This window comes from Sceloporus undulatus, chromosome 6 (assembly GCF_019175285.1).
Source record: "Sceloporus undulatus isolate JIND9_A2432 ecotype Alabama chromosome 6, SceUnd_v1.1, whole genome shotgun sequence".
Classification (NCBI taxonomy): Eukaryota; Metazoa; Chordata; class Lepidosauria; order Squamata; family Phrynosomatidae; genus Sceloporus; species Sceloporus undulatus.
In genome coordinates this window covers 85,547,627-85,559,108 of record NC_056527.1, presented here as the reverse complement: position 1 = coordinate 85,559,108, position 11,482 = coordinate 85,547,627, and the positions used below count along the sequence as shown (strand labels likewise).

General features: G+C 40.2%; 1 protein-coding gene across 4 annotated transcripts in view; it reads right to left on the bottom strand.

The window, feature by feature from the left end:
• Positions 1-280: 280 nt before the first annotated feature.
• ACLY (ATP citrate lyase) overlaps positions 281-11,482 on the bottom strand; it is a 65,433-nt gene continuing 54,231 nt past the window's right edge. For 3 of the 4 annotated variants that reach the window (XM_042475807.1, XM_042475809.1, XM_042475808.1), the window contains 10 exons: positions 10,902-11,012; positions 9,406-9,533; positions 8,315-8,408; positions 8,062-8,216; positions 6,924-7,074; positions 5,472-5,615; positions 4,014-4,127; positions 3,113-3,195; positions 2,499-2,575; positions 281-1,158 (listed from right to left, as the gene is read on the bottom strand). In XM_042475807.1, coding sequence (XP_042331741.1) covers positions 1,064-1,158; positions 2,499-2,575; positions 3,113-3,195; positions 4,014-4,127; positions 5,472-5,615; positions 6,924-7,074; positions 8,062-8,216; positions 8,315-8,408; positions 9,406-9,533; positions 10,902-11,012 — 1,152 coding nt within the window. In that variant the 3' untranslated portion in view covers positions 281-1,063. The remainder of the gene's footprint in view (positions 1,159-2,498; positions 2,576-3,112; positions 3,196-4,013; positions 4,128-5,471; positions 5,616-6,923; positions 7,075-8,061; positions 8,217-8,314; positions 8,409-9,405; positions 9,534-10,901; positions 11,013-11,482) is intronic. The other variant, XR_006104690.1, reaches the window with a different exon arrangement.

Below are 11,482 nucleotides of genomic sequence, written 5' to 3'. Positions count from 1 at the left end.
ACACATGATCATAACAGATGGAGTGGCTGCTAAAGAAGTCATGTGAAAGAAATAGTAGTGCACCTGCACATTCTTCAACAGGGCATTTTTATAGGGTTTGCAAATCACCAAGTAGTTTCAAAAACAACTGAATTATATGTTCATATAAAGTGAGTATGTTTAACATTTTAAACACGATTTTCCATTTCATTAAAGATTTAGATTTCCTCAGAAAGCCCCAAAACTGGAAATTTTATGTCTTAGATTGAAGTGATTATTCACAAAATCCAATCAAGAAAACTTACTATTGTACTGTTTATTTAAGACAGGTTATAATACAGAGACAAAGGACTACATAGTTGTGGATATGTTAGAGGCCGAGAGATGAAGTATCTTATGTATACACATACTCTCTGTGGTCCAGCCTTTGCAGGAAGTGTACGTCTAGGTTGTTGTTGTATTGTGATAAGTACAAATATTAGCTGCATAAATAGAGAAACTGGAATACACGCAAATTTCACAGTTTTGAATAAGAGCTTATGTTACCAGTTTACATTTTAAAATTACACCACCAGACTTGGAATGGCTTATTAAGACAGCAGAAGGACCTGCTCATTGGAAATATAATTGTGAAGGTGAACATACAGAGACAAGACAAATGTATCACAAAATTATACAGCTTGTGAGAACAATCTTCTTATTGGTAAAACAGACTGAATAACTTGCGGGTTCTTCAAGTCTAATGAGGTCACAGACCAAAATAAAAAAACATTAAAATCTGGCCAGACATCTTTTCAGAAAAGCTGTGGGATGAGGAAGAGAAAAATAAAATAAAAAAAAAAAACACAAAAGAAAAAGCATAGACAGTGCAACTGCTTTTACATATTAAATACAGCAAGAAATAGCAATAGGTTTTGGTTTATCATTATTTATAGAATCCACGTCTAGGCCTATAAAGGCTGCCTTGTATAGAATTTCAGCCTGATCAGTCCTTGGTTTCCTATACCTCGACAGCTAGGGCATGACAATAAAGTCATGCCCACTTTGACCTTCAGTAAAGGCAACTAATTTGCTCTTTTTGGTTTCACATAGTCATATGCTCTGGCAACACATAGGAGATGTCATCCCAAGGGTGACGGTACAAACCCTGCTTCAACCTCTTCTGGTCCAGGTAATGTCCTGAAATTAAATAAGACTTATTGTATTCTTCTTTTTAAAATCTTACATACAATGTTCTTTTTCACAAAGCCCCAACTACTAGAAGTCACAGAACTTTATTCTATGAATTCTACCCACCCAATGACCCAATTCAGCTGCTGTGCAAGTACAAGATAAAGGGCAATGACCTAAAACAGTGAAAATAACAAAATTACAACCATGCTGACCTGTACCATCTTTCTTATGAAAGAGAGACATGACAGAAGTGTATAAAATTATGCAATGGAGAAAGTAGGCAGAGATAATTTTTTCTCTTTGCATTATACTAGAACTAAAGTTGAAAAGTGAGAGATTGAAGGCAGGTATGTACTATTTACACAGCATATAATTAAACTGCAGAATTCAGTGCCAAAAGATGTGGTGCTGGCTACAACTTGGACAGCTCTTAAAAAGAACTGGACAAAGACATGTTGGTTAGCGTCATTAAGGCTACTAGTCAAGATGACACTATATCACCCCCACTATCAGAAGCAGTATGGCTCCACATATTAGATAACAATGTGATATTGGGGGGGGGGGGGATGTGTGTGCAGCTGCAGTCACATCCCCCTAAAAGGCTTCCATAAGCTCTGGTTGGTCACTGTGTGAACAGAATGTTGGCCTAGATGGATTGTTGGGTCTGATCTAGCAGGGCTTTTATATTCTCCCCTGGGGAACAGTTTGTGCCAGTCATATATAGGAAACATGGGTAGGGTGGTTTAGCACAAGATGCCCCCAACAAGCTGAATACTCATTTTAGTGACCTTGGAAGGATACAAGCCTGAGTCAAGCTTGAGCCCTGGCTAGTATTGAACTCGCAACCTTATGGTTTTGAGTGAGTATTTAAAGTTCAGACAATCAGAGAGGGGTGACTATAATAGAGTTAGTTTAGTCTAATAATAAAGGGCTTTGCAGCTACACAGTACATGATCTCCAGTGGTATAAAAACCTTTCCAAAAGATCCACTTAAGCAAAGGGCTGAGGTCCTTTGCTCCTCCCAGAATGTGCCTGAGAAACCAGAACCGGACTAACATAAAAAGATAGGTATGGATATTTCTCTCTTAGATGCAACATTGCTTCTTTTCCTTACTGTGAGCCTAAATAAAAACAAATAAAGTTCCTATATTAATTTTGTAGGTGTAGCTGGAGTTCCCTTAGTTGCAAAATTGTCTAAACTGCTAATTGTCTGCCTGTCTTATTAAGGTGTCTGGGCCCTGAGATAGGGAGGTCTAGTTGCAATAACTGGTGGAGATTAATGGGAACAGCCTCCTGCCTAGTGGAAAAGGGACTTGCAGTTTGACTAAGTCACAAGCAAGACTTACCAATGAATCCCATGCTTCTGCCAAGCACAAAAATGCCATTGAGAGCACCTATATCAATATATTCATCAGCTTCTTCCCTGCAATACAAATCAAAGTTATTTTATTTCTAAATGGTGCGTTCTTAGCATCCTGAAGTAAGCAGGAGTGTGTATACAACACAGAGATATCACTCTAATAGAATTTTGTTTTTTTCAAAGGCAAGTATGAAAAATCTCATTGAGGTTATCCCACCAACTCTGGAATATCACAGTCTGCTGTGAATATAAAATACAGAGGCATCACTATTTGCCGAAGATGACATATTTTCCCTTCAACATTTGACCTGGGCCAACCTGTCCATTAGTTAGAGGGAGAAGCAAGAAGCTAGGCAGAGTCCTGAAATTCCTACTCCCAGCTACTGGAAATCTTACTCAGCTAGCATTTTCTTGTATAAATTAAAATCTCAATACAAAAGATAACATTTTTCAGGAAGCTGATTTCTGTCTGCTCTCCACTGAACCTCAGATTATCTCCTGGATACTTGGGTGAGTTGCCTCCTCTGAGTAGGAACATTTGTTATAGTTAAACATTGATACCATGTCGGAGATGCAGCAAGATAACTAAACTGTTCATACCGTGTAAAGGAGCCACAGTTCCTGAGTACATCAACGAAAGCCACACCGATAAAACCATCTACATTCAGGATGAGATTAGGTTTCTAGAAGGTGAGGGGAGGGGGGGAGGAGAAGCAAAGGTAGAAGAATCAACTTTCTTTTTCTTGTCTAAGAGATGCAATGTATTACTCTTAAGCTACTCTGAAGTGTGGCTGCCTGCCAATCAACTTTCCTGGAGTGGCTTCAGAGCATTGTGTTCCTCTGAGCTATAGGGGAAGGAGCTGGGCAGACAGGATCTTGCACTGGTGTGAGCACTACAGGCTCTTTGTTTTAAAGTAAAAATAAAGCAAATCTCTCTTCAGTGACCTGTAGTTAAACAGCAGCACTTCCCTTTCTCCCAGAGCAACAACTTGCATAACTATCAACACAATAAGTAGGATTGTTGTTGTTGTGTGCCTTCAAGTTGTTTCCAATTCATGGCGCCCCTAAAGTGAACTCATTATGAGGGTTTCCTAGCAAGTTTTGTTCAGAGGAGGGTTGCCCTTAGCTTCCTTTGAGGATGAGAGTGTGTGACTTGTCCAACATCACCTAGTAGTTTGCATGGATGAGTGGGGATTCAAACCCTAGTCTCCAGAGTCTTGGTCCAATGCTCAAACCACTACACCATGCCGACTCCCATGCAACCAGGATAGCATGGGATTAAAAAAAATCTTAACAGTAATAAATTACTGGGGCTAGAGGTTGGCTCTGCTGCTTAAAAAATCATGTTCCAAGCTCTGTGAGCTAGTAGTCATCCTTGCCAACAAACCTGTAACACTTATTCCTGATGTAGTTCCCAAAGTGATGTGGGAGGCATTGGGAAGATACCAAGGCACTGAATATTAAAAGCTGTAACCAAAAAAGCAGCGACAAGGACTGATACCTTGGAAGTAGTAATTTTTTCCACTTCCAGTGCATAATCTAGAAGAGGTGTTGCAGGGAAATGCTGTTTCACATAATCCTTGAGGATCTGGACTCTCATATCTGGATTATTGATCTGCAAATAAAACAGCAGAGGAAATAACATAAAAAAGTAACAAGAGAAAGAAACCACATACAGTACTTTGAAACATTAGGCAATCTGGCTTGATAACAGTTCATGTAACAAAGATCTAGGGCTCTTAGCAGAACACAAACATAACTGAACCATGTGATGTAGAGGACAAAAAACCAATGCAACTCTAGGCTGAATCAATGAGAGTATAGCATCCAGCTCAACAGCTCATACTGCCACTCTATTTTGCTTTGGTGAAACCTAACCTGGAATACTGTATCCAGTTCTGGTCACCTCTCTTCAAGAAGGATATTGGCAAGCTGGAATGTGTTCAGAAAAGGGTGAGCAAGATGGTAAAAAGTCTGGAAACCAAGCCCAATGGGGAATGCATTAGGGAGCTGGGCATGTTTAGCTTTGAAAAAAAAATAGCTTGGGAGGTGATATGGTAGCCATCTTCAAACATCTGAAAGGATCTCATATCAGAGATGAAGTAAGTTTGCTTTCTGCTGTCCAAAGACTACACAAGAGACTAGACACAAATCAATGAATTCAAATTTCAAGAAAATAGATTCTGCCTAAATATTGGTTTGATTGTAAAATCTGTTTGATGGTGGAATAAGCTGCTTTGAAAGGTAGTGCACATTGGAGGTCTTTAAACAGTGGTTGGATGGCCATTATTCAGAAGTGCTTTAGTTTTACATTCCAGAATGACAGAGGCGTGAACTAGAAGGCCCTTGCCTTCCAACTCTATGATTTTAAGTACAGTAGTCTGACAAAACAATCACCTAAGCTAAGGCTTAACTACCTTTAAACCTGGCTTTGAATAGAAGGCTGTATTCCTTCTAGCTTCCCAATACCAACCTATTTATCTATCTATGGGAGAGAAGAGACAGGCAGGAAGGAGTGGCTAGAGGCTATTTCCATCTGGAAGGCCGAAGGATCACAGCAACCACACACCATAGTCCCATTGCTGGACTCTGCCGGAATCGGTAATGGATCTCCGAAAGGAGCAGAAAAGAAAGTTTGGGCCGCCTTGAGCAGCCCGGAAGCAACCCCAGAATGGCTTCTATGTGGGTTGGGGCATGTGTCATCCATGCCCTCAAGCCGCATGGAAGCTGGCTTTTTATATTCATCTGTTTCGGGCCTATATCCCACTTTTCTCCTAATGGAAGACCAAAGGTGGCTTAATACATAAATTAAATCAGAATAATTCTAAAACTCATAATAGTAAAAAAACAAATTTAAAAGAAAATATCAGCGCAAAATGGCCCAGAATGAAAAATAGTTTAAAGGCATTTAAAACACAGCCAATAATTTGAAAATCTCTTCAGCAAAAATGGCACCTACCGATTTGACCCGGTGTCCAATGCCCATGATCAGCTTCCCTTCCTTCTTCATCTTGTTCACAAACTCCATTGGGATGATGCCACTGTCAAATGCTTTGCTGAACATCTTTGCGGCTGCATCCAGAGCACCACCAAAACGATCTCCCTGGACATTATCAAACAGATAGAAGCTCACCAAAATAATAATAATGAAAGAACCCTTTTCTTTTGGGATAAGATATGATCTGGAAATCATATGAAAATGGGGATGGGGAGTCATGTAGACACTACAGTACCTTTGCTACATAGATGAAAGGGCACCCTCACCATAAGTTGTCGTTTTCCACTCAGGATTTCCATTGGGCATTTGTTTGGACTACACCATTTCAACCAGAAGGAGGGGCCTATATCACTTAATGCTCCTTCATACAAAAATATTTCCTTTATACAGAACAATAAGATGGCAGGAAAGTCTAAGCCAAAACTGTTCTGCTCATCTTTTAGTTTCTATGTGCAAGTCATCTATGGTCTTCTATTCATCTATTTTGGAATGGAGAAATTCCACCATACCAGCACCCCTTCCCTCAGCCTACTGTTATGCAATGTAGGCACTGGCTTATCACATTAGAGAGAATAAAGACAAGTGAGAGCTCATGTTGTTGTGTGCCTTCAAGTCATTTTTGGCTTAGGCCGACCCTAAGGTGACACTATCACAGGGTTTGATCTCCTATTTCTAAGAAGAAAGAAAATTTCAAAGTATTCTGGCATTTTTTTTTTATGAAGAAAAAGGCTTTGAATGTTTACTAGCTATCACCAGTATATTAACCAACTAAAGCTATAAACTGCTGATGATGGACTAATTAAGTAAGAGGATTTCCAAGTGAACGGCCCACTTGTTAACTTTTGGATCCTATTTTGTTTCTGGTAAGTTACTGTAAGAAGAACTGAAATGGCACATTATTTTTGGTGTTCTATTGCCTTAACACGCACCATGGCACATACACATGTCTTATAAGGTAAGTTCACCATTATTTCCTCCAACCCAAGGTATTCATGTGTGCAAGTGATTTTCCTGTCTCACACCATCTAATGAACAGAAGCTCATTCTGTTCCCATTCCCCCCAAAAAACAGATCAAGGCAAAAAAGATGCTAAGGTATATAATATGGGGACAAAATAACAAAAATAGAGCAATATTGTATTATTAACATAGACTGAAAACCAAGACAAAGCTGTCCCAAAACAGAACAGCGCTTATTTAAACCAACCTTTGAACATACAGTATACTATTTGTATGTTCACACATTAGAAGGTTGCATAGGAAGTTTGGCAAAGGCTGGAAAACAAAGTCTTAAGGTCAAGCTTCACATCTACATGTTGTTGTGGAATTTTAAGCTTCTTTAGCACAGAGCCCTGACTACACCCTAACAATGGCACTACTTCCTACTTTTATCCAGCAGTTGTTAAATGCTTACAATGGTGAGCAGGCCAGAGGTGAGACTGGAGACGAGGTCCTTCCCGGCTCTTGCACAGACAATAGTGTTATGAGCTCCTGATACTGCTGGGCCATGATCTGCTGTTACCATCAAACACATCTCTATGAACTGGCAGGCATATTTGGGTAACCTGGTGTGTCAAAAATGTTAAAATATGATTCTATTTTCAACTCTCAAGATGAATCACAAAACAAGTAACACATTCACAGACTGACTTATTTTTAAAAAATCATAAAAATTACTAATTTAAGAAAAAGTTTAGAATCTCCAGATTAAAATGTCTTCTACAAGAAACAACCTGTCTACACCTTTTCCTGAATGGTTATAAAAGTGGGTTCAGACAGACTGCACCATGTCAACAATTACAAAAGTTGCGGGGGGAGGCACTATTGAGAAGGCTGTACTTTGCAAGAGCTAGCAATTCACCCTTATGTTCAGACTGGATGATAAACACAGTCACATAAACAGGTCTGAAGAGAGACATAATTCAAAAGGTTTCTAGCATCCTACATTTACAAGTTACCAACCCCTCTGCTCCAAAAAACAAGAGTGAGAAATTTGGTATCCCCAAGATATCCAGAGGAATGTGTGTGAATACACACACACACACACACACACACACACACACACTCCAATATTCAACTAGAAGGAAACAAGCCTTTCTTGCCTAAGAGCAGATGAAGGAATAAAGGAGGAGAAAACGCCTGGAAACTGCAACCGTTTAACCATTTTTTCCTAGGGAAAGTTTGCTGTCATGACTGTAGTTGTTTCTTGTGGGGTACATTTCAATTATTTCTCACTTATGGTGACCCTGGCAAGATTTGTTTAGAGAAGGTTTACCACTGTCTATCTCTGAGCTTGAGAGAATATGAAGTGCCCAAGGTCATCCAGTGGGTTTCTATGACTGAGTATGGATTCAGACTATGGTCTCCCAGAGTTCTAGCCCAATGCTTAAACCACTGACTATAGAATGCTTTCTCTCTGATTTTAGTTTTATCTCCCCTCAGTACCAGGCTAGCAAGAAAAGAAAGCGTGAGATGACGTTTGGAGGTAGGATGGAACTTTTCTCCAATACTATAATGTGAACCACCCTGATATGATGAAAAGCTGTGCTCACCTTCTCTGAAACCACAGCAGACCCAGGACACCACCGATTCCCATCTCTTCCTTGAAGACTTCAGTGATGGGCATGCCTGCGTAGATCAATTCTTGGCCTCGCTCATCACAGATGCTAGTCATGAAGGAAGCTGGTTTCCGGATTAAACCAAGCTCCTAGAAGGTTGGAGTGGGAAGAAAGTTGTACTGAGACTCTATCTTAGTTCTCTTTGGGGTAGGGGTCAATTTACACTGTAGCAAAAGAGCAAACCTACCCTTGCCCATGAGTAATCCATTGGCACAGTTGGAGGAGGCACTTCTTGAGCTGGCTCAATCACTCCTTTGGAAACTAGATCCTCATACACTGACCTAATAAAAACAGATGAAATATGCACTTGATACACCTATAACTTATGTTCAAGCGTGATTAGGAAGGCATCTCTTTATTTTTAGTACTGTCCTTTCCTATGTAGAATTTTCAGTAACTGCAAATGTCACATGTTGTTATAAATGTGTGGACAGCCCCTCATACATTCTCTTGGTTTCATTTTTTTAAAATCTGCAGATAGAAAAGGTGGCTATTTAGGATTCTAGGAACACTTAATTTAACCAGTAGTGTAGTGATGAATTTTAAAATGTCCATGATGATACTTTGCATACACAATCTCTCGGGGGTGTCCAGAAATGCAGGTAGCTTTGTTGATCCATATGAAGAACTGAATTCTAGCAGTTTAGATCTCTGCTAGAAGGAGGTCTTGTGTAACGCTAATAGGTCTGAACTGTCCAGTCAAGAACAAGCCATCCAAAATGGTTTTCATTACAACAGACATAGCTTACAACCATGTATTTTTGCTAAGAAAATCCTTTCCTTTCCTCACATCCCAGCTATGAATGAGGATTGCAGCTGTCAGGATGGGGCTGTATGCTAATGATGACAAATGACATCAGTGTTTAAGCTTATCAAAAAGTTCTGGCATTTAAGCTTGAAAGCGCCCCACGTCCACTCATCAACTGCAATGACTTATGGTTAAAGTCCAAAAAGGTCTCAGCACTGCTTAGGTCTTCAGGTCCAAAGCACACTGGAGAAATAATCCAGTTTGAGACTGCTTTAACTGCCCTGGCTCAGTGCTAAGGAATCCTGGGAACTGTAGTTTTGTGAGACATTTAGCCTTCTATGTTTGAGAGCTCTGGTGCTACACGAAACTACAGTTCCCAGGATTCCTGAGCCAGGGGAGTTAAAGCAGTCTCAAACTGGATTATTTCTGCAGTGTGTTTTGAACCTCAGTCTTCAGGCCACACTGCTTGTCCTCCTCACTTAGTCCCATACAGTAAGGGGCAAACACTGCAGTACCATCATCCTACTTACTGAATCACGTCACCCAGCTCATCAAAACTTCGGGGTACAAACACACCCACTTCTTTCAATGCTTGATTCTTGGCCACAGCAGTTTCAGAAGCTTGATTTGCACACGCCCCAGCATGGCCAAACTGTACCTGTTAAAAAGCAGAAAGGGGCCTTTAACAAAACTGGTGTCAATCAGTTGAAAACGCTAGGAAAAGAATTTCATTTCCTTCCCCAGAATTAACCACATATTTTTTCATAATGCAGGTTGTGTCTCCCTTATCCAAAATGATTGAGACCAGAAGTGTCCTAGATTTTGGATTACCTGTATTTGCATATATATACATAATTAGGTATCTTGGAGATGGGACCGAACTCTAAACACAACATTCATTTATGCTTCATATACAACTTATACAGTCCAATTTGGGGATGTGTGATCATGCTACAGATGTGCGTACTGTGTTTCAGTGACCAACAAGGTTAGATAGCTTCAAAAGACAGATTAAAAGCTGAAGAGTAGTGGTGATCAACCTGTGGCCCTTCATCTGTTGTTGAGGCTGGAGCTCCCATATTCCTGGACATTAGGTTATTGTGGGGCTGATGGAAGTTGGAGTCTAATTTCCAACTGGTCCAAGACTGGGGATGCCACAGGCTCTCCACCCCATTTTAGAGTGGCATGAGCAATTTTGAGCTTTGAACTCAGCCAAAGTGACTAGATCACGGTCAGACATGCCCTGTAGCATGCCTTTTTCAACTGAGTTACTTCCTCCAGAAAATATTCATACCACTGCATATCTTCTCTTTCCCATTATGGGTTAGCACTGGGGTGGACAGCAAAGATAGAGAATATACTATAAAATCATTAGAACATAGGAATAGCATAGGCTAGATCAGAAAAAAGAGCACATAGCTGTCCTCTGTTCTCACAGCTGCAAAATAATTGCCTATGGGAAACTTGCTAGTAGGGCATGAGTGCAACTACATTATTCATCTTCCATTCCATTCCATTGTATGTAATACACAAAGGAATACTGCCTCTGGAGGTAATATATTACCATACTCACTACCAGCTACTGATGACTCTAACCTCCATAATAAGAGGAATGACTCAGGCCCTTTCTTATTTGACTCCTTTGAGCAATAATTTTTAAAAGAGCTAAGACTTAGCTTCAGAGAACTATCTGACGGTGGTAAGGTGATTACAAATCAGGACCAGAAGCAGAAAAAAAACGAAACCCTCCAAGATCAGCTTAATTAAACTGCATTTCAGTCCTATATTAACTCTGGTAATAACTCTGGGAAATCTCCTGCTCTCCTTTTGTTATACTGTTTTGTTTGATTCTGCTGTATGGGGCGTGTATTCAGCTGCTTTCTACACTCAGGTCCAGTGTGAGGTGCAGGACAGAGGAAGAACCCTGCCAGTCAGATACTGTGGCTGCACTTACCCAACAAGCTATTTAAATAAGCAAAGACAAATTCACCAAGCCACAAATAGGTCTCCCTTCCTTTACACGTACCTCTGAAGAGAACATGGTCGCACAGGTTCCAATGCACCAGCAGACAACAGGTTTGGTGATCCGACCTTCTTTGACACCCCTGCAGATCTTGTACTCCTCTGTTCCTCCAATCTAGAACAAGGAGCTAAGTATAACAATGCAACTCATAGGTGCAAAGAAGCTCTTTTTAAGAAGACGGCACAGATTTCACCAGCTCAATTCCATTTTCAAGTGGATTTGACCAGAAAGTGAGAACATCGTAAAAGAAAGATGGCAAAGGATCAAAATACACAAATTTCTATTTTTAAAGCTTGTGTACTGTTTTTATACACAAACCAGTATGAAAAAAAATCTATTGGGATCTGTATGACTTTCAAGTGAATTTTACAAGAGGATTAGAAGCCCATAAAAGAGAAATATCTCTCTTCTATCTCTGGAGATACACCCAGCTTCAGTGATACAGGCTCTGAGTATATCCCTTGTTGAAATAGTGTCAAGGGTTACCAGTTCGTTTCTGGGCATAACTCAAAATGCTGGTCATGACCTATAAAGCCCTACACGGCATAGGTCCAGACTATTTGAAAGGCCGTATCTCCCCATAT